Genomic DNA, 27,943 nt, shown 5'->3' with positions numbered 1-27,943 from the left:
TTTTTTCACTGCTCACAGTGTTATATTCCATATAGGTACCATAATAGAGGCCTTGGTAACTTCATTACACTTCACCTATATTCTTCCCTATATTACACTTGTGTCGGGTTACAGGGACTGACTTTTTTCCTAGATACTACACTGCATTCAGAACGACGATTTCACCAAGTTCGAAATCTCATACATTATGCTTGAGGATTCTTGGAAGCACAGCAGGACTACCATCTCCTGTACAAAATCTATGTATACATTTCAAGCCCAATGTCAACCTTAGGCCGACACAGTAATACAGCAAGGTAGTACCCCTGGGGAGACCTATGGGTATATATACATCACATCTTGCTAAGATAGTTAGAGGAGACAGAGACTTCCCGGCCGACACACTGACAAGAGGCGCTGAGGCTCCTGCATGCAGAAACTCCAGTTCACAGTGGTCTAACATGGCTCACGGGGTTTCCAACTCGAGATCAGGACGGGGTCCCACAGTCTCTCACTTCAGGTAATGGGGTTGACTAAATCCTAAAGGGATTCTTGGCTTAACACCTACACACAAACCAGGTACATGTAGGTACATCTAGTTAGGGAGACATCATAGGAGTACGCATCTTTTTATCATGTGTTTTATATACTTAAATGTATTCATGATTTTAGTAAGACGGTAGAACTATACCATCCATTACGTTTATGCTGTTAATCATTTATATCTTATACTGTCTAACGGTTGTTGAAGCACATCTATACTACACCAGAATAACAACTGTTCAATAAATACTTATTGAAAACGCCCAGCCTGTTTATTCTGTGTAGCTCTCTGAGACAGGCTAAGTAAGCACAAGGGACTGAGCGAAAAGTAGTATATTGTGTCCACGGTCCTGAGGGATCAGGGTTGTCGTGTTCGATGGCTGCCAAGAATTATTCTCTCCTTGGTAAGAAGAGATTCTAGTGGCACTGTGAGCTGGTTGGTACACAAGGCCAACATATCCGGTTGGGGGTATGCAGAGTCAGTCTGACATGAATCCTACAGTCTATGTTGTCTAAACATGCAGATCCCGTATACTTTTTATAGGAACTACAGGACATGGCTCCCAACTTCGGATTGGTACTTATTTAACAGTAGAATCTGAGTAGTTCAGTCATGCTATTCTCAGCAATCCCTATTCCCAAAACACCAGAGATGTCTGGAGTGGGTGGGCAAAAATCCGCCACAGCTGAGTAGGCGAAATATCCTAGTTATTGGCTGTTGGTTAATCAAGCTTGAAGGACACAGTGTTCCTAAAAACTGTGAAAAACACCTTATCTTAGTTCCCTTGAAAAGTTCTTCTTCTCTAAAACAATGACTGAAGATGCAGACAACGCAGAGAGAGTCATACAAAACTTGCACCTCTCAGATGAAGAAGAAAATGCAGATGCAATTCACATTGCAGAAAATGTTAGAAATGCAGTCACCCTGAAATTGCGTGCGCATGGTCTAACATCTAGGGGTGGCATAGTAGCTTTCGTGATTGAGGCACATGAATCATACAGAACAGAGGTACTTTATCCGTGGGTTACATTCCCAGCAGCAAATGCAAGAACAAAAACGTTTCATTTCAACACAGAAGATGAACCACCAGCGGAATATTTTCTGTATGAGGACATTGAGGTTCCGCTCACGTACCAGGAACACTTATACCGGTTTAAAGGTGCCCTATCCCATATAAGAAGAAGAGTATGACTCAGTCCGCTTGGAAGAGAAGGAGCAACATGGCCAACATTAACAGCCTACACACCACATCCTGACATCGAAACAATGCCAGAATCAGACTTTCTCATACTTCACAAAGAATTAATAAATCTTTACAGAATCGTGACGCAATTCATCATGAGGACATTTACAGTCCAGCCAGCGATGGTAACAACAAATACAACTTACTTTCAAAACACACCAACTAAGATTATACGACAAATGTGACACGCAGTAATGGGTAAAATGCCCGCAAAACATGAACAAATCCCGTTCTGGGTAGCTCAAAAAATAACACAGCTAGAAGCAGTATTCCCAAATTCTAGCCCTTATGAAAAACACAGAATCTGCTTGCCCATAGGGATAACACCACAGATAGAGGACTGTACCTTGTGGGGTACAGTTTTCGCTGCCATATATACCAGACCTCATGCTATACCGTCTTTAGCAGTAATACCAGATGTATTGAGACGAATACCAAATGAGTACGGAGCAGAACATGCTTAGAACTAAGGGATGAAGTTACTAGGTAACTATGGCCAGGTATCAGCCATAATATTAGCAAATATTAATTAAAGGGGAGGTAGCATCAGTGGCTATCCACCAACGCCTAAAGGAGTTCAGTCCTTTACAACAGGAACACAAACTAACTAAAATATTTGAAACTGCATATGCAGAATTAGGCAGGGACAGTTTGGGTGGAAAAGTATTAAAACCACAACTGATGGGTAGTCCCGAGAAGGAGACCTTCAAACAGACAACTGCCTCTTCTAAAAAGAAGTGGGACAAAAACAAAAAACTAAAAGTTAAAGAAAAAAGTGGTAGATCTCCTTCACAGGAGCCATCCGAAAGGAGGTACAACCTTAGGAATTGGGACAATATTAGAAAACCTGACAGGTATCAAGATACTGATACATGTTCCTCTTGTTCCTATCAGGGTTCAACGAAAAACTCAGAGAGAGAAGGATGGTCAGAGAGACAAGAGAAGCGTACAAAGTCCAGAGACAAACAGCACGCTCAAGAATATACTTCTAAAAAAGAAGATACAACAAAACAGGAGCCACAGTTCAAAAAGGAGAAGGTTACAGGTCTAAAGATCAGACATGCCTAGGATTCTGAGGACTCGACTACTGAACGGGGAATGGGCTATGAGGATGCTGGACAGTGTGGCAGAAGTAACAATAACTCACAAGAACCTGATGAATTTCTGGTGACAGGGGACTTGAATTATTATATTACGGTGGAGACACCTGATACTAGGGTAAGTGTCCCACATAAATTATATGAAATAACACTCCAAATGGAGGGGGACAAATGCAGGACAGTTAGATGTCTCTTTTAGGAGAACCTAACATTTAACTACGACATTTTGTTAGCTAAACAAGATTGGCCACCAGCATTCATCATGGACTACCCTAGGGGAGAAACTGCAATTTTACTAGCATTTTCCGACCATGTTTCCAAATATTTAAAATATACATATGCGCGGGATTGGGAGGTATAAAACCTGACTTTTTAGTTAGACAGTGAACACCGGAACACACAGATACTCTTTGTTCCTTACAAGCTGATATGATAGCTTCAAAATACTTACAGACATGCCTAAATGTATGCAACCTGGTGATCCGTGTGGTTGTGGGTCAATCTGGGTACACGCTATCTAACATATAATGAAGGTGAGACAGTACCAATAGCATATAAATCACTTTGGTACACAAATGCTGAGATGCGTTTTGCATCAACTGAAAAAATTCTAACAGCAGTACAGACTGCTGTAGTTAGTGATAGAGCCTTGACTCAAGGGAAATGCATAATCGTCGTTACCCCAGTTCCAGCCTTAGATGCTGGGACAAAGACAAGCGTTCCCAACGCTAAAGCCTTACATCCAAGATGGATACAATGGGCTAATTCACTCACTGCAACAGATGTAGAATACAATTGTGACCCAAATCTAAAAACACAAGCATTTCTCCAATACGATCAAGAATATCCTCTATCAAATGAAATAATGCAGCTAGATCAGTATGAATATATAATTTATGCTGACAGTGCTGTGCAACTGGCCATACGGAGTAAACAGCTATACAGCATCGTGTGTATTCCCAATGTAAAGGACGCATGCGAGATGGAAAGTTCATCCAAAAACACAGTCTCTAGGAGACTGCACGGTGCAACTGGCAGAATTGAAAGCACTAATACTGGCACTAGTAAATACGGTTCGAGAATTCCCCACACTAATCGTGTGTGATTCTTTTTACTGTGTACAGTCATATAATGAATATTTACATAACTGGGTACAGAATGGGTTTAAAAATGCAAAAGGTGGCACAGTTAAGCACAAAACGCTATGGGAACAAGTAGTGGAGTTGAAAAACGACCTACCAACGTCCCACGTGATACATACACTGAATCATCAATGTGATGGTGTTCACGCTGAAGGGAATTCCTTGGCTGACAAAGCTGTAAAGGGGGCTGTTTGCACGGCTTCCATAGCTGCAATCACTCATTCAAAACGAGAATAGACGGTGAGATAATGGTTACAATTATTGCCACATGCAATAACTCAGCAGTACCAAAAAGATTTCCACTCAAGTACTCCTACAAGTTAGATGCAAACAATGTTCCATTTTCTCAAATTCCAGGAGTGGGGGATAGAGTAATACCAAATATGGATCATAGGTTAGGATTAATTCAAGCAGCACACAAGGGTATAGGTTCTGCACATGCAGGAGTTTCAGCAACTGTTTCTCTATTGAAACAGTGCTACTGGTGGCCAGGACTAAGACAACAGGCTAAGGACTACGTCTTGAAATGCAACATCTGTCAGCAGATGGAAGGCTCCACAGTAACACGTCCAGTGCAGACACCATTACTAATATCAGATAAACCACTTGTGTGTGTTTATTTGAACCACTGCGGGCCCTTACAATCTGATGGACCTTACAAGTATATCATGGTTGCTGTGGATTCCTTCTCTACGTTCCTATGGGTGTGGCCCAAGTGCCCGGCTGACACTCGAACTGTTATAAAAAGATTAGCGAGTCTTTATAGGGACATACGCCATCAGCACATTCTAACCATGGCCCCGCATTTAGCTCTAGGGCTTACAAGGAAGCCATGGGAAGTCTGGGTGTAGCATAGTGATACTCCTCTCCATACCATCACGAGGGAAATTTGGTCATAGAGAAGAAAAAACCTGGACTTAAAGCAGTCTATAACAACTAGAGTATTAGGGTCAGGTGGAAATTGGGTAAAACATCTGTATGGAGTTCAAAAGGCATTAAATAATCAGCCAAGAAGCTCTCTGGGGGTCACTCCTTATGAGATCCTATTTGAGACGAGAATGTGGGTACCTGATCTTGATTGTGAAGGCACAGTGGCAGATGAAAAACCTTTTGACATCCATAAACATTTAGCTGTTTTACAGGGCCTGAATGAATCCAAGGCACTACAGAGTAATGTCCAGGCTAAAAGGACCGCCACTTGGAAAGTTAAAAGTGTCACAGCAGGACCTGTCTGGATCCCTAAAGTTGGGGATCCAGAGAAAAAATAGCGTACAAAAAAGAATTTGGGCCATCATGCAGAAAGCCTGGTCCTGTCCTGGCAGTTGAAGGAACAAGAACAGTACTTCTGCCACTTCTTGCCGATAAAAAGGAGAAAAGATTTGTTTCAATAGACCTGCTCAAACCGCACTATGTTGCTGGTACTGACTAGTAGGCCACGTGGACTCCGGAGTAACAGACACCCTCCTCTCACAACTATACAAGAAGTTCAAACAGAAAGACTCATCACGTTTGAAGGGTCACATGCAAAAATGAGATGGAACTCGTTCCTCTTGAAACTAAAGTGTAAAATGATAACTCCACTGAAAGACAAATTTCAATTCGACCAAACACGGATATCTACGTCAAAATGCACCAACAAGAGCAAGCTACAGTTTCCACAAGACCTGCGGAATTACCGAAAATTGATCGAACTGCATCTGGCTATTTCATTGACTTCAATATGTTGTAATTGGGTCCAAGTGGATCTATTAGGTTCTAGAAAGCCACGTCAAAAAGGTTTCTATTATGCTGTCTACAATGAGATTTGGAAAATATTACAACAAAAGGCCGCTGAAAGATTACGAGAAATAGATCATATGAATCTAGAGAAAGCTCTAGCAGTGGTTGATAATGGGTTAACGACACTAACCTCCAGAATATATTCACTGGGCAACATTGTATCTTCTGCTATTGATGTACTAGAACAGGATTTGTCCATATTACAACACCGGCAATAACAATTGCGTTCTATTATATTATTAGGCTGGATGCTGCAATCTTTGCGCACAGGCTATGTTCCTTGCCGTTTCATAAACAACACGTCTCTGTTTTCTTCATACAAATGGACAGAAAAACAGATAGAAATGGCGCAGAGGGGGGAAAAGTATACAATGCTGCGCATTGAAAAACTGGATAGATTAGCCTTTACAGTGGCAGAATCACCGTTCACGGAATGGTTAATCCATGGACACATAACTCTTCCGGTCACAACTTTTCAATTCCAATATTGCCTTGAACAAATGCAGGCAGGAAGATATGAAGACATGGGTAGGGAAGTCATCAAGGGATCTTGGGAATTACCCTACAGATTTCAATACTGAAGTGGGGATAAAGAGGTGTTTCTAAGCGGTACAAACTATGAGAATGCTTTAAGTGGATCACTCATATACCAGGATATAATGCTTCCTGGGGCCTGTAACAGTTCAGTAGCAAACTTATCGTGTCATTTAAAGGGTGCCCTGGCTGCTGTGATCACTTCAGTATTCAAAATACTCTCAAATGGGAGTTAATTGATGCTAAGTGATCAAGGTTGCTGTGGGATGCTGCCAGGCATCGCATATCTGGTAACCGTGAGTTCCACGCTGTATGCAAGTATTTTTTCTACCAACACATACAGTCAGGGAGGTGCCGTTATGGCCTTTGCTAAATATTTCATTAATACTTTTTGATGTTTTGAGCAGAAAGAGAGCCATGCTTATACAGAAATCTGTGCCCTTAACCTCCGCTCGAGAGACTTTTGATCTTCAAGTCGCAAGGTCTTTGGCCGAGATACAGACACTTATAAGTCCCATATCGCAGAAATGGTAAATCATATCTTTAACATGTCTGATAAGACAGGCATCGTCCACCTATTTAAGACCATAGGTTGTAGACTGTGAAGCACCTTTCAGACGGTCCTCAGAGTTATACCAAACTTTATAAACTCCGTATTTGGAAGCATATTTGGAGGGCTGCCGCTGATCCTGTTTCTAATAGCAGGTATCCTGATTGTCATTTTTCTGCTACGCAATGGACGTCCAAGTCTCCAAAGAGATGGAAACAGTACTCCTGGAGCAAAAATACAGTGATCGCATGGTACAACTTCTTGGCACACCTCGACTAAGGGAACTAAGTACTTCTTGGCTCTTGTCATTTAGATCAGTCTGGATGGACTGCATCTTTCCTTTCCTCCGATGCCTGTTTTGCAGAGAAGAATGCATGTTGAATCTCTGTCTGACACTCCCATCATGTGCGCAACTGGATGTTGATGCTTTACTGGACCTGATAACTGCCCATGTTCTGCAGTGTCCCCATGCGTATCCCCATGTTGATGGCGCATTCCAAGAGCCACCACAGGCAGTATCATCTCCTGTTGGTATGGACACCGACTCCTCCTCTGACACCCAGGCCTTGGATGGTGCACAGGCTGCCTCAGCATCAGCTGTGGACCATACAGAAGATCATCTGTGCTCCATTGACATAATCTGCGAGGTGTTACAGGGACCGTCGACTGCGGAGGCAGCCAAAATGTTGTGCCTACCAGCCAGGACACATAAACATGACACATAAACATTTGACTCATTTGGCGCGTTCGTGTGATGGGAAAACATTCCACATTTGCAAAACAAACATAAAAATTAGAAGTCCTTATCAAAATTGACATTCTTTTTGAGTATGTATGGCTTTCAAATGCTTGTAGTAGTTCGGACTATCCCTAGACATATTAGAACTGTATCTTAAGTGTCAATTTCTAATATTTTTTCATTTTTAACACTTTTTAAAACCCTTTCTAACTTTTTAAAACAATGTTTTTTAACACAACGAGAAACTAATGTTTTAACTATTTGGGTACAAGTATCTAGTCCACCCAGTAGTATGTTTAGAATTTAACTATGTTGTCCATTTGAAAGTGGAGTGGGTGTTATATTCCATATGGGTACCATAATATAGACCTCTGTAACTTCATTATCCTTCACCTAAATTCTTCCCTACATTACACTTGTCACGGTTTACAGGGACTAACCTTTTATCCAGATATTACATTTCATTCAGAACCCGGGTTTCCCCTAGGTCGAAATCTCATACATTATGCATGAGGATTCTTGGAAGCACAGCAGGACTACCATCGCCTTATAAAATCCATGTATAAAGTTACTGCACAACGTCATCCTTAGGCCGACACAGTAATACAGCAAGGTGGGACCCCTGGGGAGACCTTTGGGTATATATACATCACATCTTACTAAGATAGCTAGAGGAGACCGAGACTTCCCGGCCTACACACTGACCAGAGACGCTGAGGTTCCTGCATTCAGACACTCCAGCTCGCAGTGTTATAACATCCCTTGCAGGTTGTCCAACTCGAGACCAGGATATTTATAGTACTGCTAATCATTTATATCTTATACTGTCTAACGGTTGTCATCTATACTACACCAGAATAACAACTGTTCAATAAATACTTATTGAAAACGCCCAGCCTGTTTATTCTGTGTAGCTCTCTAAGACAGACTAAGTAAGCACAAGTGGCTGAGCAAAAAGTAGTATATTGTTTCCACGGTCCTGAGGGATCAGGGTTGTCAAGTTTGATGGTTGTCAAGAACTATTCTCTCCTTGGTAAGAGGAGATTCTAGTGGCATTGTGAGCTAGTTGGTACACAAGGCCAACATACTCAGTGGGGGTGTTGAGAGTCAGTCTGACACTAATCCTACAGTGTATGCTGTCTAAACGTGCAGATCCTGTATACTTTTTATAGGAACTACACAACAACAGAGTAGTGGGGCAATGCTCCTCCGCCTTAGCGGAGGAGCCACCACAGATAGGGTGCTCGATTCATGAAAAAAGGAGGACAGTGTTTCCAAATTATTTGAGGGGGAATAATTTGAAAGGTGTGATCTTTGATTGGTGCCACATCACCAGAAGTGACCACTGAAAACTTACTAAGAAAGTGTAAGTTACTTCTCTCCACTCCCAGAGTAAAGCAATTGACTAACTCTTGTGTGTGCGGGTGACGTGAAACCCTAAAATCCTCTGTGAACCTCCCTAAACCCCAATTACTCTTCCCAATCCCATTCCCATTAGTAGCAAGTCTGCCTCTTTTCCCACCCACTCCCCTGTGCCCCTACCACATTTACTATTAAATCAATACTAACATGTGGCGGAAACTCAGAAGACGGGGCGGAGAACTCCACACACATATGCATAGGCAAAACCTACAATCACTTTACTACCCATCTACACAGAACCTTATACACTCTTTTTGATAATGATCAAAAAGGGAAGTTCATTTCTCTTCACTGTGATCGTTGAAAATGTACTGGATGAGGTGTAGTTAAAGAAAGATAATACTATTTCCCAAAAGCAAACATATATATATTTTTTTGCAAATACATTTCATTCAATTGAATTCCCAACTCTCATTAGATGTAAATAAACACTTTAATAACATCTGATTGACTTAAATTAAACATTCCTAAGATAAAAAGAGCATTCCTAATGCTTCGTGTTTACCTTTGCTGGAGACAGCCATGAAAGGCAATGTGCAGTCGGCATCCTGCATAAAAAGGCAAGCAGAATTACAAATGGGCTAAATTCAGCTATAACAGACACCAAATAGAGCAAATACGCTGCTGGCAATTCAGCAAGCTTGCAGCTTCTAAGCAGCATGAGCAAAGGACCAAATAGACTTCTTTTGTCTGCAAGGATTGATGAGAGCATCAGTGCAAATGTTCCAAGGGTGACTTTCTTTACGGGGGCTAATCCCTCTGGTGAAATGTGTGAATTGTAATGATCTGACACAGTAAATCGGTCACTTTATCCGTCTGCAGATTAGATCTCTAGTAGCACAGACATTCTTTCTTGCCTTCAGCTGAAGATTCGTTCATTTTGTCAACCATGTATTCCTTCAGTAATTTCTTCTTTTTCTTGTGGAAATCATTGAGCACATTCACCTTGCATACAGTCATTATATTTCAAACAGTATGTTGCTTTGTGTGTGCCACTGGAGGTATCTGAAGCGCGTAATAACACTGGCAATATTTTTAAGCGCACAGTAATTCTACGATGAGCATATGCTTACATATATTTATGGTACATGTTAATATTGCACTGCGTATCTGTTTGTATGATGAGGTTTTTGCAACTAGTCCTCTGTATGTGATAACCATTGATCAGCTCTATCGCAAACACTTTCTTTCTTACGAGCAACCAGCCAACAGTTTACTGTAGCTAATAACAGGACTAGAGCAGCTCGTCCCATGTTTGTCCTCAGGAAGTGGATTGCCTGTGGCAATCAACACTCTGCTTGTCAGGAAGGTGTCTTTTTGCACATACCCGAATGACTGCAGGACTGAAGCATTCGCCATCTGTACCATGTGTCCTGCATAAGGGCTTTGCTCATGCACAGAAAGGAAGAAAAGAAAGAGGCACTTTACAAGGGCTCTCACAATAAGAAGAAGCACTAGCAAAGCCAATAGGTCTGGCGTTGGCTGTCGGTCTTTTATCTTTGCAAATGCTTGTTTTGTTTTAGAAAGGTTTTTACAAAACTTTATTATTGGAGATGCCCCTGTGCCTTTGTAAAGCAAAACAAACCTGTGGCGAAAAGCAAAAATATGTTTTTGGTCTTAAAATATCCTCATTGTCATAGTCCCTGGAATTGAAGATAACTTTGTGTCTGGATGTCGTTGTGAAAGGCTAGAATGCCATCACTCACAGTGAAGTTAGCCAATGGCTGTAGTGGGCTGGCCCACTGCCCCATGCTTATGCTTTGTTGTGCAGTCGGTGGGAGAAAAATGTGAATGAAACTATAACAAACAAATGTATAAAGAGGAACTGTCTGAAAGCCACTATAAATAAGTAAATTAATCAATCAATTAATCAATCAGTAAATTACACATAAATAATGTCATTCAAATCAAAAGTCCTTGGCTAAAGCCAGACCTAAACATCAAGGAGCATATGTGGCTATCGCTGTAGCTAACAATTAAGAACAGCAAGAACATGCTGCAAAATTATTGCAACTTCTGCTGTGCATAACATTAACAGGCATTATAAATAAAATAAGGAACAACCTACATGGAACAGAGATTCGGTCCAGCACTGGTGGTGCATTCATATTATTTACCTTGGGGCTCAGTGGCGCATGTCACCATTATTGTTTTCCAAACAGAGGAACATGTTACTGGTAAGGAGGAGCCAATCAACCAATGTTGATTTAAAATCATCTGTATCTTTATTCAATCCATCAAAGATTAGGCCCTATACCGCGCAATTTAAATTTTTGGAGGGACTACATACAGTTTCTTACATTTAGCATTAATTGCAATGTCTTTAAAGTAGATGTCATAATATAGGTAAGTCACAGAGCATATTTTTGTACATAAATGTATTGTTGTTTCAGAGTGAAAAATTGTGTTTCTCTTGTTTCTCTTGTTTCATCCCACAAAATGATATAACCAATATAGATTCAATGCTTGAATGTCAGTGCACGGAAATAGACAGGGGCAACTAATCATCATCTCAACTGTGGTGAGGACATCTTGGGCCATTTTGGTTCTTCGCTTTAGTTTGATAATTTACCTGTTTTAGACGACTTAATTTTAGCAACATTATTTTTCAATATACTATTCTAAGAAAACGCTGTTCGTGTTACTTGTTTTTAGACGGCCTTTCACCTGCGCCTGTACCCTCCATTCAAGGCTAGGAACAGAACCAGATATCCTGGTGTTGGCGTTGCCCGCTCGGAGACAGCTTCTAACATCTAGACACATCATTACATCAGAGCTGTACCGCTTACACAGTGGTTCTATTGTATAAAAAGTGCACTGTCCCTTTATGGGTCAGAGGGACACTCCAGCCACAATGGTCCTGGAACAAAGGCTGTGCTCAACATACTGCTCTGCTAACACTGGTCTTCCATCCTGATCCTAAAGAGAGAGCTTGCCAATCACACTCCAGGCCAAGTCATTCCAGGTAGGCTGTCTCAGGCTAACCTAAAAGATCAGGCAGAGGGTGCACCCACTACGCTCCCTGAGTAGGGGTAGTGATAGGTAGAGATATATACATATATAGAACTCAGACTGCCATGGTTGGGCTGTTTTTTCTTTTCACTATGTTCATAATGCTGGTTATGTGTTAACTGCCTAATAATCGCAGCTCATTCTCTCTATGCACGATTACGATTGTTTCAATAAATGTATTGAACACTTCCTTTGTATTTTTCTAATATTTATCAAGGGCATGCATTAATAAAAAATGAAAGGGGTAAGATCTGGTTCCACAATTCCCTTAGGAATCAGAGTGTCATGTACGAGGTTGCCAAAATCACCTACCATGCCACGAAGGTTATGGGTTATGGTGAGACACTGTGAGTGAGCTACACATTGGGCCAACAGTTTCTGATGGTTTAGATGGACTCAGTCTCTGCATTCTGAAGTTCTGTTGTCCTACTACACAGTCCTACCTTTTCTAGTGGGAACCGTGTAACTCTACCATATAAAAACATTCTGTCTGGCAGAAGGCCACCTTCTGTAAAGGCAGAGGGGATTTTTGTTTTCCAGCCAGGTGTGGAGAAATCCCGCCCCACCCATATGCCCGTGTGGCATAGCCCACACAATTTCAGTGCTTCCTTGCTGTATACAACGTCTGTGGGATCACCACCCTATGGGTGTGTGTGTGAGAGAGAAAGAGAAGCGAGCTGTGTGGTTTCCACCGGTGCACTGTCCTTCACAGCATTGAGTAAGCCACTTATATGAAAGCTACTTCAGGAAAAAGGTGTGATGCAAGTGATGGAAATATAATCCATTCCACAATAATTGATGATATAATATAAGAGAAACCTTCCAGGGGAGGGAGGGAGTGATCGCCAAGAGGGCAGGAGGAGGCAATCAAGGACACTCTCCATGGGGTATTCCTGCAAGGCTCTGCCCTGCCACAGTTCGCACTGGTGGTGGGAGACAGCCACCACTCTGTGAATGGAAGACCCTGACAAGTTCACAGCCTCTTTCTGGGACAAGCAACAGACATTTTTTTTTTTTTTAATTGTTTTTATTGCAGAGTTAGAAACCACAGAATACAATAGCTCAACCAGTCCACTCGTGGTGTCCCCCCGCTCAATCATTAAAACGTATACCATACACAGCCATTCAGCCCGCATCCCGGAGGCCGGGCGGCGTAGTACCCTAAATAGCAGGAAGGCATCACGGTGAGTGTCCCTTCAGGACAATGGTCGAAAGAACATTTTACGTATCTGCATTTTACCCCCCCACCCACAACAAATATCAACGTCAGCCATCCCACATATGCAGGTCAATGCTACTAGCCGCTTCCAAACCCGCCCCGCGCTCTGTGGGGCCCCCCATTCCTGACCCGTGCCCCTCTGCCACCTCCCGCACATCACCTACGCCCCACAGGCCCTTCTCACCTCAGAATCACCATTGCGGTCAACCAACCCCCTGGCTACCGGCCCACCCCGAACTCCCACTAAACAACCCCTCAATATCCCTTCCCCGGCAACTGCTAATGGTGTGTGTCCTGTTCCGATGTGTAGTATGGATCCCGCTACAGTGTCATTGATGACTCTGTGTTAGTGTGCCTCGTAGTGTCCACAGGTCCCATCCACTCATTCCTCATCTTCCACTAACGAATCACGCAAGGCTTGCACCACCAATTCCCACGCACGCGCTGCATCCAAGGCTTTCTCATTACCAAGCTTGACAGCCTGCTTCATTCGGAGCACACTCTCGCACTCAGACCACCGCAGCAGTTCATTCTTCCACCTCCTCACTGACGGCCCGCCCCTGGACTTCCAATGCCGTGAAATCTCTCTTTGTGCCAGTATCAAACCCAAGTCAATAAATTTGCTCGTCACCTTAGTGTGTTTGGTATGCGGGAACCAGAGCAACAGACACGCCGCCATGTCGAAGTCCACCTCCCTGTCGGTCACTTCGTTTAGGAGGTCCCCCACCTCTGCCCAATAGGCCTCCAAATGCGGACAACCCCAAAACAAGTGATCCATGTCCGCCTCCGAAGACGAACACCTCGGGCATCGTGCGTCCTGCACCTGGAAGTACCGCCGTATTTTTTCCGGCGTCAGATAGGCCCTATGTAGTACAAAGAAATGCACCTGTTGGAAACGTGCATTCCTCGTGCCTTTCCACGTGCGCCGTAAAATATGGCTCCATGCCGTGTCTGGAATGGACCTGCCCACACTCTCCTCCCATTTAGCTTTGAGCCGCTGGAGCGGTCCCAATCCCTCGTGCAACATCCTGTTATGGAGGCAGGCCACAGCCTTAAAGGTACCCGCTGCCATTACCACATACTGACACGCCATAGTTGTGTCCGGTTCTATTAGCCCTCCCTTCCAGTGCTTCTGAATGGCCGCTACCACCGCCGCATGCAAGAGAATACCCCCGTCAGGCAGCCCGAACTGTTCCTGAAGTACTCCGAAGGGCACCAAAGTCCCATCGACATACAGGTCTCCCACCACCTGAAGTCCCGCCTCTTCCCATTCCAACAAAGGGGACCAATCGCCCCCGTGTGGTAGGGCCGTCAGCATGCCAATCGGAATTTCCGGCGCATAAGGCCGAGTCGCCCTCGCCCTCCTGAGACTCCTCTGCCAGCACAGCCTGAGCGTCCGTTCCTCCATAGTGAGGCCCCGCAGCTCCAGCCTCTGCTGCATAACGATATAAGACAGCACATGGCGCTGTATCCCCAACTCCCGATCACACTCGGGTCCCCTAAACACCCGGGCCACATGTTGCGTGAGAACCTGGAGTTGCGCCGCTAAGTAATACAGTTCAAAATCAGGAACAGCCATCCCTCCCTCAATCTTGGGGCGTAGCAACGTGCTCAGAGCTACTCTACGGCGGCCATGTCCCCACAGGAAACCAATAATCATCGTCCTCAGGTCCCTAAAGATCCTCTGAGGAATCCAAATGGGTAGCGTCCGGAAGTAGTACAGGAGTCGGGGGAGCGCCACCATTTTCAAAAGAGCAATCCTGCCTAGTACCGTCAGGGGGAGGGTCGACCAAAAGGACATGCTGCCCCTCAGCGCCCGAACGCACCGGCCAATATTGCCTTCTAATAGGTCCGTGGTCACATGGTAGATACGGACTCCCAGATAAGTGAAGCAGGATGGCTCCCAGACCACCCCTAAGTCACGAGCAGGGCAGGGTGACTCCGCTCTCAGCGGGAACACACAGGTCTTCGCCCAGTTGACCTTAAGGCCCGACAACTGGCCAAACTCCGACAATAGGTCCATCGCTCCTTCCAGGGCCCGCTCCGTATCGTCTAAATACAGCAACAGGTCATCCGCATATAGCGAGATGTGATGTAGCCGCCCGCCGCTATTTATCCCCGCGTATCTGTCACCCGACCTAGCGTGGACCGCCAAGGGTTCCATCGCCAGAGCGAACAGGAGGGGGGAAAGGGAGCACCCCTGTCTCGTGCCCCTACACACCGGGTATGCCGCAGACACCAAGCCACCCAAACGTACCCGCGCCGTCGCCGAGGAGTACAAAACCTTCGTCCACCGTCGGAACCCGTCACCTATGCCAAACCTCTCCAGCACTCCATCCAAAAAGGCCCACTCCAAACTATCGAATGCCTTCTCAATATCCACCGATAAGACCGCTTGGGTCCCATCCTCGTCCAGAACGGCATCCATTATCCCAACCAGGCGACGGATATTCAACGCCGTGCTCCTCGTGGGGATAAACCCCGCCTGATCCCTGTGCACCAGGCCCGTCATGTGTGGGGCCAGCCTGGCGGCCAGAATCCGGCTCAGGATTTTGTAGTCTGCCGTCAACATGGACAACGGGCGATAGGACCTCACATCCGTAGCTTCCCTGCCGGGCTTTAGGAGCGGCACAATCAAAGCCTCCCTCATGGATCCAGGCAAACCCCCTGACTCATAAGCCTCCGTGTACACCACCAGCAGTCTGGGTGCCAAGCTGTCTACAAACTGCTGGTAGAATTCTATCGGTAACCCATCTACCCCGGGAGTTTTATTCCGAGCCATATTTTTAATGGCCGCCCTTATTTCAGTAAGCGTGATCGGCCCGCCCAACTCCTTCGCGTCCTCCTCGTCTAGGACCGGAAGCTGCCTCGCCTCTAGGTACTCCACAATTTCCTGTGCCTCCACTCCCAACTGACTCTGGTACAGTTCCTCATAGTACACACGAAAGCACTCCAACACCGCTGCCTGAGAATATACCGTCTCCCCCAGTGCGTTGTTGATGCTAAGGACCGGGCAGCCCCTAAGTTCAGGCTTAGCGAGTCTGGCCAAGAGCGTGCCCACCTTGTCCCGTTCAGCATGCGCTCTAATGGCGTATTGCCTGTAGTCGTAACACCTCAACCATTCCGTTTCGGTGGCGACCACCTCTTTCGCTTCCAACAACCGGCCCTGCAAGTCCGGCCTAGCCGGCCTGCGCCGCTCCAAGTCTCTCAGATTCTCCTCCGCTTTTGCAAGTGCATTCAACACAGTCGTACGAGCATTCGAAAACCGACCCAGGCACACCCCTCTCACCACCACTTTCATCGCATCCCATTCAGTGGACCTACACGATGCCGTACCCTCGTTCTCACCGAAGTAATTATCGATACCCTGTTGAACAGCTGCACTAAACACTGAGTCCTCCAACGTGTCTGGCCGAAGCCGCCATGTTGGAATCGCCGAGCGCTCCCGTTGCCATTGGATATGTACCAAAAGGGGGTTATGATCCGAAATAGTTCTAGCCAAGTATTCCGTGTGTGAGATCAATGGGGCCAGGGATCCGCCGCAGAGCACTGAGTCTATCCTCACGTGTAGTGCATGGAGAGCCGAATAAAAGGAGTAGTCCCTGGTGTCCCTGTGTTGTTCCCGCCACACATCCATCAACCCCCACCTGTCCTGCTAGTCCTTCCTGTGCATGGCCAACTTACGTACCGGGGAATCAACAAGGGGGGGGTGAGACCTGTCCAAGACCACATCCGTAATCGAGTTAAAATCCCCCCCAAGTACCACCGGGCCCGCTAGGAAAGCGGCCAAGGACCCGGAAAGGCCATCGAAGAATCGGGCCTGATCAGTGTTCGGGGCGTACACACTACAGAGAACCACATCCCTACCATACAACCGCCCCTCCACCGCCACAAACCTGCCCTCAGGATCCACCACTTGGTTCAGCACCTGAAACGGTATCCCCGCTCTCACCCAAATCAATACCCCCCTGGCATATGCTGAGTAAGTGGTGCCGAACACCTGGCCCGCCATCTTTTTTGCAACGCAGCACATTCCTTTTTTGTCAGATGGGTCTCCTGTAGCATAGCAATCTGGACCCCCCTTCGCACCAGATACGCGTGCACCTTGTGGCGCTTGACCATGGTTCGTAGTCCCCGGACATTCCACGTTAGGCATTTTAAGCTAGGTAACATCCCCATACCAGCAGCGAACAGTCCAGAACAAACAACGCCAGTTCACATCCCCACCAAAGCAGTCGCCCCCCCCGAAACAAACTCTGAAAAGAAAAACACCCCAAACCCCACTCCCCAGGACAGAGCCTACAAACCCAGTGTCAGCCCCAATCCAAACCTCAAACCAACCACACATTCTCCTAACCTGTGGTCTCCACCACAGAAGGCCTTAAGGGCCCTGGGGGGGGGTGAGTTATCGCCGATCCCAGCTAGCGGAGCCCACGCCCCGCGCTCCCATCCCGTCCTGCCCATGCAGCACCCTACCCGGCAACCCACCCATCGCCAACAGGATACCACCCTACCATCAGATCTTGTCCAAGTCCCAACACAGCCTCAACCGTGAAATATCCCATCAGAAGTCTGGGGGGTCACCACCGGCCCCTTCGAGCTTTCGGCTTCCGAAAGGTCCTCTCCCATCCTGCTGCCTTCGCCGCCAGAGTCCGTCTCCACCAGCTCACTGTCCTGCTGCGACCCCGTGATGGCCGCCGTCGCTGCGAGCGCATCTCTCTTCTCCGCGGCCATTTGGGCCTCCCGTTTCTCCCGCTGACGCCTATTGCGGGACCGGATGCGGGACAAGCAACAGACATGATTGGCCCCAGCTACTGTACACCAGTGTACCAAGATTTTTCAGACCACCAGAAGGCACATTCTCAAGGCTCTCTATGTCAGCAGCCCGATCTTGTGAGGGACAGAGGATGAAAAGGAGGTGTCAGACCAGAACCTGACAATTACTTTGATTAAGCAGGAAGTGGGGATGTCCAGCAGTGAGTCATCTCTCTGATGTACCAACCCTCATGGGTAAATTCACAGATGTGATCTTAATTTGCCTAAGTGATGGGGGTACAGAGAGGCAAAATAATAAACTTTGTACCTCAGCCATCGAATCAAGTCTACAACTTTCCAGCTTGGAATCTCAGGCATAGTCTGATACTCAGTTTGACTTCAGAGATACGCAAGGGAAAATGACCTCAAGCCTGCTCACTTTGATTAGCTGTAACCTCGACAGACACTTCTGGGTATACACTACCAGAAAATGAAGAGGTGACCTTGCCCATGGCTCGAGAGTAAATAAATGTTTCCTTGCTGTATGTGAGTGAGCCACGAGGGATTGAGTTTATGAAAAATGATCTGTGTGACATTTTCCCCATGTGAGTGTGGATGTACCTATCTTTCAAGAGAGCTACAGCATGCCCAGCTTTACCCTGTTGTACCAGAGGCGCAAAAAACACGGAGGTCTTAGATTTTTTTTTCTGGCCCCCTCATTTTGGAACTCTCTCCCACTGGAACTCAGACTCTCTTCTTCTTATTCTCAATTTAGGTCTCTCCTTAAAACCCATCTGTTCCGTAGTGTTTATACATAAGCTTTTCTCACCTCCCCCTCTGCCCCTCACCGAATAAAGTGAACAGCGCCAAGAAACCGTCCGGTGTATGCCGCGCTTTATAAGTAATTTTTACATTACATTACATTACAGAGGCATATGGTAAATGCAATCTAGAGTTTGGCGCACAGTCAGCTGTGCATGTGGAATTTCTCTGTCAGGAAGGGAGTCAATTTAAGGATGCCCATGACCCACTAACAGACAATGCTTCATGTCACTGTCAAACACACGCACACTGGATCAAGACCACTTCTGTGAACCTTTGTGATAAAACGACCCAGCAATAGAGGTATTCTGCCTGACGAAACCTAGCACACATGTCTTTATGGGATTCCCTTGACACCAGGAACTCAGGTTTGTCTACTGGGAAACAAAAGAAGGAAAAAGAAGAGCTGTAGTTGTGAGAACAGAGGTCCTGCACTGAGATTGGCAGCAAATCCTACCTAGCTGCATGAAGAGCGCATCGTCCAGGAGCTGAACACCTCCCCAAACCATTGCAGAACTATTCGCACCATCAACAACCAAGCAGCACCTCTCTTGGGGTGGAGTAGCCACCCCCCTGCATCTGCAGGCACCAACTGAATCAAACCTGTACTTTGTCTTGCTGGCCATTGGGCCCACTAAGGGATAAACTCACCAGGAAGAGGTTGCAGTGAGTCCCGGAGGTCAGCCCATCACTCTCACCAAGTCTCTAACCGCTTACCCCTCCCAAAGCCTCTCAACACAACACCCTGGGTACAGGAGCCCCTGCAACTATAAAGGCTTGTTGCATGTCCAGTTCAGATATCACAGATGCCGACACCTATCTGCCGGAGAGGGTCTTCAGGATCCATGAGGTCTTTGTTGAGAGTAGCCCTGATGTGCTGTTCTCTCTCCCTCTCCAGGCCACCAAAGTGATGTGAGAGCCTTTAACTACAGCGACCTGATAGTCAAAACACCTCTGCATCCGAGCCCCCCATCCCAGGCTCATGTGAACCAACAGTGTCTCCATGCTCCTGAGACCCTCAAGAGTTGAGCCCCCCTTTTAGTTCTGCCGGATTTGTCCCCAGGTCCACACTTGCAGCCTTTCATTTGCAGGTACTTCTCCCATAGACTTTAACGTGTAGCACTCAAGGCTACCAAAGCGATCAGCACCTCTACACCCAGACACACCAGGGCAGGTAACATCAAATTGCGGGTGGTTTCTTGAACCTTGGCCCACAAGCACCTTAAGTCCTAGAAGGCCCCCTCCAAAAACGTTTGTAAGTATATATGCAGTGTATGTTTCTCCCATAGGATAACATTACCGCATTTGAGGCTCACACCTCAAAACAGTTTTTTTACTGTATTTTCTATTGCTACAAAAATATATAACTCCAAAAGTACTTATCTGATTCTGATGCTATTGGTGTCTAAAATTATGTAAAAGTCTGTGTTATTTTTCTAAATTGGTATTGGATTTCTTTTTGCGTGTGTGTCACATTTATTGACTCTGTGTGTACAACATTACCCTTTGATAAGTCTAAAATGCTTGACCACACTACCACAAATAGAACTCTAGGGGAATATTAATTTAAGCCATGTACATCAATGAGTCATCTGTACTTCTTGCATGGTGTACCCTTACATTGGCACTACCACATATAAAGCCGTCTTTCTACACTTATAGGTCTCTATTTTATTTTATTGAATTTTAGTTATCACAATGTGTGATGAACTATTTGAAGTTATTTGATTATATGCTTATGGGTCTATTTTATTTGTATTTGATCTATCACAATGTGCAAATATGATCATAGCAATTGAATTTATAAGTGCTTATGTATTGAAATATTGGGAAAATATCAAATAAAAATAAATAAATATAAATAAATAAACATTTGAGATGTCATCAGCGATGTCATCAGTGATGTCACTGACCATGTCATGAATGATGTAATATGTGACATCATCATCAGTGCATCACGGGGGTGCGAGTTATAGTTAGCTAAACTAACTTTAACAGCCGTATGTCTCTGGTTTTGTACGAGCGAAATGCCCAACTAACTATGACGTCCCTAAAACCTGTGTTTTTTTCAGTGAATATATAAAGGTTGACCATAGCCACAAGGAATTTCCTCTAGTCACTATAAGTTAGCAAACAGGGCACTAGTCCCTTCATCTCTCAAACTAAGCCGAACAATGTTAGTAAATAATTGCAATGTAATTTACTTGTTATCTAAAACAAAACTGCCTTGAAACTGTGAAGTACAAAATGTCCCAATTAACTGACATTTAAACAGCTGTGTCTGTTTTGACTTTTCATTTACTTTTACCAGTTCACATGTGCTGGAACATTTCTTTTATGTTCATGAAAATTTAAGTGCACATAGCTTTAATTACAACAAAATGGAGGCGGTGGTCATTTGACCAAGACCACGGACGTGGTTGAAACGCGTTGTTCTTGTTCTTGTTTGCTAAACCAAGATTAAACTGCTAAAACCGACGGAGTGGACTCGAGTGGATTTTTTCGTGAAGATCCCTTTGCTGTGTGATAATACAGCGTCCGCCAGCGAAGCCCCGACTGAAAAGGAAGGGTAATCTGTGTTCCGTTTGACTTTCATTTGGATTTTCCTAGATGAGAGTACCCGCCGGCTGTTGTGTGAAACGTGTGCGGCTGAAAACCGGTAACGCTACTGGCACCAAAGATACAGAAAACCGGCACTGACGGAAGAGCAGGTAAGCAGCTGCACGCCTCGGTGTGCAGTCTCTCTCCCTGAGTAACAGATCGCCCTGAAAACTGACGAGGGATATAAGGTAAATGCGAGGTGCATCGCACTTCTGACTGACTATCCCTGCAACAAGCCACGCCGCTACCTTGCCCAGCTAGAGTACACGTGCGGCCAGTTAAAGAAGCAGAAGTGCAAAGAGTGCCCTATTGACATCAGGAATTAAAACCATGGCAAAAGAGTTTATGAAAGGTCGCGAGGAATCCGCTAAGGCTATTTTTAACAAAACACCATCAAGTACACAGCCATCTGGGAGCGTGAGGGCTGAGAAGACCCAATCCACACTGTACCAGAAGGGCAATACACTAGAACGTCTATGACGCAAAGAGACCAGCAGATGGTGGGAAGCGACCTGACTTCAGAACTACTTGGTAGTCAATCGCATCCCCAAGGTCCCCGTATTTTTATCACCTCTCCACTTTCTATACTCAAACCACAGGTATTAAAAGACTGAGTCAAAAATACAAAGGCATGTTCAAAAAGAATGCTGGCGATACTGATAGCCAACCCCTAGAATGAGCACAAAACATTCTGGAACAGATCCATGATTTAATGGAGGACCTCGGCAAAGAGACCGATCAAAACAAAAATGAAAGTGTGATTAAGGCGGTAGATGAGAGAATGAAAGCCTTTGAGAAAGACATCATAGCCAGGAAACAGCGCAAATTTGTGCGGGATAAACGCGACTATGCAACTGGGCGCATCCTGACTTTTTCCAAGAATATGACAAGAAGCCACAAAGGGATCACACACTAAGCCTCCTTGAAACAAACAAGGGGGGGTCCGGTACTGATCTCAACTCAGATGTGGAATCAATAGACAGCAATGCCTCAACAAACACCGAACAGCAGTCTTTTTCTCAAGAACTACGCCTCATGCAGAAGGCAAAAGAGCTATCCAACAGAGGGAGGTTGAGATTAGAAGGCAAGAAATAGCAGGAAAAACCACAAGCGGAACCTCAGGCGCAGAAAATCCAAGAACAACTGGTATTGGAACAAGAGGCCAGAAGACCAAGAACCCATAATGGGAGACACCACACCAAAACTCACGGTAATGAATCTTGCTAAACCAAGATTAAACTGCTTAAACCGACCGAGTGGGTTCGTGTGGATTCTTACGTGAAGATCCCTTTGCTGTGCGATATATATATATAGGTGGACAGGCTGGTCAAACAATAAAGAATTTCTGATTGGCACTGATACCTGGGTCCACTTCTCGTCTTCTTGCCCCTGAGGCACTTCAAAGCAACGTTTTTGGATGCATATATATATACCTTGAAACGCGTTGAGCAAACTTTCACTAAGTGAAGTAAGGCTGCATGACACACGAGCACCGTCGAGTGATCTCCTAAGCTGCAAGGCCATTGTTTCACAGATTTTTCACAGCAGCCTAGCCGTGGGGAGAGGCACCATCGTCAGCTGGCAGAGAAACAGAAAACCAGCTAAGTGAGGCTTCACGTCTACACTGTTTAAACCTGCTGAGCACGACGTTCAATATGCAAAAATGAAGTCTGCCTGAATGAAAAACGACCTACTAAGGTAATGATACAGATAAAAGAAGCGAAGGAACATTTGAATTACCAAATGCAGATTTACTCTCACATCAAGGACTAAATGTCCCATCATGCACCATAATGTTTGGAACTGTGTATACGCACACTGGAGGGCGGTGTGATAATGAAATTAAATCGGGAACCTCACATAATGATGCGAGCCTCAGATGTTTCATTTGCAGCCCCAGAGGAAGAGGTTTTTACCTTGAAATGCGTTGGGCAAACTTACACTAAGTGAAGTAAGGAGGGAGGCTGCATGACACACGAGCGCCGTCGAGTGATCTCCTAAGCTGCAAGGCCATTGTTTCACATATATAAATATGAATTGCGCAAATGATGAAGCATGACACCTGAAAGGGTGTGTGAGGGCATTAAGATCCAACATATGGATCTCCAACTATACCCTTCTTGGATATAGTGGGACCAAGTCACCTGTGACTCCAGCAGCTTTTTGACACTGAGGAACAGTACAACCCCCTTTTTGTTTGATATTGAGGTCCCACTGGGGCATAACAAAAGGAGAGGGAAGAAACATATGTTGCAAACCTTTCAAAAACCTATGCAAAATAGGGGATTGGAAAAAGGAAGGTTGGTCAGGCAAACGATGAAAAGCAGAGATTGCAGACAGGTATCCCTTAACAGCACCTAGAGCAGAGATCTGATAGACAAGGAAAAGAACAAACAGGAGCACCTGAGAAAGGGTGTGGAAAGAGGCTCAATGTTTCTTTCTGAACACCATGCAACAAATTAAGCCCAATGGCAGGTATAAACCATCTTGGTAGAGGACGCCTAGCTGTCAAGATAACATTACAAACTTTGGGCGTAAGGTCAACGGATATCAACTGCCGCCATTCAAAAAAAAAAAATGTAACTGTCGACATTCAATCTGCACACAAGAAGGCTGAGCGCTGACAGCTTAGGGTGGAGAACCCTCACCTGCTGCTGAGACAGTATATCCTCCCGAAGGGGCAACCTGATCAGAGGACCAATAACCGAGCTGTTGAGCATGTGATACCAGATTCTCTGTGCCCAATCTGGAGCCCCAGGGATGACTTTGACCTGGTTGTTCCTGATCATCTTGAGAACTCTAGGCAGGAGGTGTATGGGATGAAAAGCATACAGGCGGTCTGAACTCTACTCAAGATGAAAAGTGTCTTCGAGGGAGAGCCGCCTTAGAAACTAAAGCATGCCGTACTGCAGACATTGTGCATTTTTGGCGATGGCCAAGAGATCTAACCAAGGTTCTCTCCACTGCTGAAAAAGACCTGGCACCACCTCTAGATGGGGACGCCATTTGCGATCCACTAGGCATCATCGGCTGAGTATGTCCGCTCTGGCGTTCAGAGAACCCTCCAGATGTTGAAGCACCAGGGATATGCCCTGCTGTTCCAGCCGATTCCAGAGACACAGAGCCTCTTAGCAAAGAATCCACGACCTCACCATGCCTTGCTTGTTGCAGTACCATATGGTGGTGATGTTGTCTGTGAACACTTGCACTAGCCTTCCTTGGATGGAGGGTAGAAAGCCTTTCAATATCAATTGAATCACTCAGAACTCCGTCAGTTTGATGTGGAGTCCAGATTCCATCGGAGACCAGAGTCCTCTGATCTCCACCTCTTGCAGATGACTACCCCATCCCAGTAGTGGCGCATCTGTCACTACTGTCAGATCTGGCTGTGGAAGGGAGAGGGGTCTGTCACTGACCCAATCGTGGTTTGTTAGCCACCACTGTAGGACCTTTGCAGTTCCCTCTGAGAACTGGACCAGGTCGGAGAGATTTTTCTGATGCTACACCCACTGGAACGTAGGGTCCCACTGCAGAGCCCAGATATGCTAACGGGCATGTGTCACAAGCAGGATGCAGGAGGCCATGAGGCCCAGCAGCCTCAGAGTCTGTCTCATCAAAATCCATGAGAGAGGCTGAAACCTTGGTATCAGGGTCCGAATATCCTGGCCTCGCCGTTCGGGAAGATAGGCCTGAAACTGCATCATGTCCAGAATAGCTCAGATGGAAGGAATCATCTAGGAGGCATTCAGGTGTGGCTTTGGCACCTTGATAGTGAACCCCAGTGAATACAGGAGGTCAGCCAAGAATGCAAAAGGCTGTTGAAAAGAAAGCCAGGACTGGCTGGGGTCATAAGTTATTGGCTGCTTGGCAGCTAAGGAAGGAGGCAAGGCTAGTGGGGCTGCTCTCCTTAACTTTTAGTCTACAGCCCCAGGACACTCCTTTGAGTATCTGTGCACTTCATCAATCTCCGTCATTCATTCATTCAGGAGAAGAAGGGTGAATGTTTGATCTGGGATTGCACAATCAGGAAGGTGACTTGAGGAGCGGCAAGTAGGAACAATGGTAAGCATGGGGGATGTCATACTGCCGAGTTTGGTAGCTTAGTGGACTAATGCGCCCACTGTAAGGGTCTGTGTTTGACCTCATGGTCATAGGTTCAAATCCTGGTGGGTCCACTCAGCCTTTCGTCCTTTTGAAGTCGATAAAATGAGAACCATTGAGCCGTGGCGGTTGGTGACTGACATAAATGGTGGGGGGAAGTGGTAAACATAAAGACAATAAAAAACATACAAATAAACGAAACATTTAAAAATTCAAAAAGAAAAGGTTCACTTAACTTAGCCTGCAGCACCTCCTCCATGTTCTTTAGTCCCCGGCTCATGACTCCTCCAAGCGAGAGGGCCAACAGCTCCCACAGGTCCTTATCCAATCAAGATGCTGCTCTCATGCTGTAAAGCAACATGAGTGAAGCGCCAATATTGGCTGGAGCAGGATGCCTCAGCGCTCCGTAGGGCACTGGAGGCTGATGCCTGCCTTCCAACACAGCTGTCTAAGACAGCTGGGTTGGAGAGTTTGAAATGCGCATGTTGGGTTGGTCGTAACAAGGTAGCCGACCAAACCCACATGCGCACTTCAAACTGAATGGGCCACTCGTCATTGCTGCAAATCAGCAGCAATGATGCACTGGCCCAGCGCTGCCCTCTCAGTTCGGCAGAAAGCTGGAAAAATATAATGGGAATATATTCCATGTATTACCATTTTATTTTTCCAGCTTTCTGCACAGCAGAGTTGAGGGGGCGGCGCTCCTCCGCTCCTATGTAGGAACCCCCCCTGCTATTACGCTTGGTAACAATAAACATCATTCAACTACAAGATACCCTTCAGTGAACGTGTGCTTTACAAATACACATTATGTTATGTTATGTTATGCTATGCTATGCTATGTTATGTTATGTTATGTTATGTTATGCCAAGAACGGAGGATGCTCTGAAAGACTAGCATGAGGAAAGTACAGCAGCGTGGCACTGAGGGGGTTGAAGGGACAAAAGCTAAGTCTTCCACACATCCCATTTGCTATACCTTACTCTGACCTCAGAAGCGTGGCTGTAAAAATGACAGTCTTACAGAACTCATACAGAATTATATACGACACCAGATTATATTCACTGTTAAAAGTGTTGGGTCGTACTTAATGCATTATTAATAATGATGTATAAACCTTTCCCCAAATGCTTTTGTTATATTTTCTCACTTATTCTGTGTAGGTATTACCCTCCTGTGAAGCACCCTGAAACCTTGCGCAAAATTAAAAAAAAATCCAAGTAAGTATCAATGTTTGTGTATACCTTAGAACAAAATACATGTTTAAAGTTCAAACATGAAAGACAATAAATATAGAATAGATCTCGTGGTTCACAATTTGATAACTTAACTGCAGTTCTTGTTCACATTTTCTGCAGGTAGCAGCTGTTAGATTAATAACATACTATATGCTTTAGTCAAAAAGTAATAATCAATTAAAATATAGAAAATATTGATTTAATTTTCAGCTTCAAAAATGTAAACATCACTTTTTTGGCTTCGCATTTCTGTGACATGTGTTCAGGCTCCTTACCCATACTTTCAAAAACAACTTAATATCTTGACTTTTATGCAATGCTTCATAATACACATTTGCACGGTAGCTGAGTGCTGTAAATAGCAGTGATTTAATGGAGTTTAGAGGGATTAATACAGTGTGAGTGGGCCCCTGCATCAGATCATGCAGGTCTCCCCCTCGTGTTTCTTTCTGCCTCTGGAGCACATGGAGGTACTCTGCATCCCAGCTAGCCAAGCAATAGAATTTGGGTTTATCTGGTATATTTTGCTTTTTACCTAAAGAAAAGAAATTAACACCTGCATTAGTTTCAGCACTGCAATGTGAATTTGTGTAGGAATTGTGAAATTTTTTAATTGGGGCACACCTATAGCCGATGCCACACTCTACTCACATGCGCCAGTTGCAGAGAAATGTAAACGTAGGGAATGTTGGCCAGTGGGAAAATGCGAGGCAAATGCTGCTGTTTCCTAAAGGTTTCCACAAAGTCAAAAATTGATCTAGCATCCACGCAATACCTCCTTAAAATGTACTTCTTTGAAATATCAGGGTTACGCCCATCAGTAGTACATATGTTTTGCCATCTTTCTTTTTTGTTCTTCCAGCTTGAGGAAACTGTGCTAGCAAAGCTTTTCTGTATTCAGATTGTGTGATAAAACTGTTTTTCTAAGCATGCAATTTTATTCCAAAACATCTTGCTTTTCCTAAAAATATGTGCCTACGTATATATTTCTAAATGTACAATACAGTTATAAGTCCTGTACAGGCCAATTGTCGTTTTCTCTATGTTAGCATGAGCATGTTGCAGACTGTCCTTTGCTTTGCACATGTTCCTCTACAAATATGTTTTGCTTTGTGCCGTAATTTCCTTTCACACAGAACACAATTTTTTTTGCGTTCTGCTC

At 45.1% G+C, this 27,943-nt stretch overlaps 1 protein-coding gene across 3 annotated transcripts in view; it reads right to left on the bottom strand.

Moving 5' to 3' along the window:
* LOC147733896 (uncharacterized) overlaps positions 1 to 27,943 on the bottom strand; it is a 254,485-nt gene that overhangs the window by 56,784 nt on the left and 169,758 nt on the right. For all 3 annotated transcript variants that reach the window (XM_086952795.1, XM_086952796.1, XM_086952794.1), the window contains exon 8: positions 9,538 to 9,580. In XM_086952795.1, coding sequence (XP_086808921.1) covers positions 9,538 to 9,580 — 43 coding nt within the window. The remainder of the gene's footprint in view (positions 1 to 9,537; positions 9,581 to 27,943) is intronic.

Source organism: Lissotriton vulgaris, chromosome 1_2, assembly GCF_964263255.1.
Source record: "Lissotriton vulgaris chromosome 1_2, aLisVul1.2, whole genome shotgun sequence".
Taxonomy (NCBI): domain Eukaryota; kingdom Metazoa; phylum Chordata; class Amphibia; order Caudata; family Salamandridae; genus Lissotriton; species Lissotriton vulgaris.
Note: the sequence above shows the minus strand (reverse complement) of the source record. Positions and strands in the feature narration are given on the sequence as shown.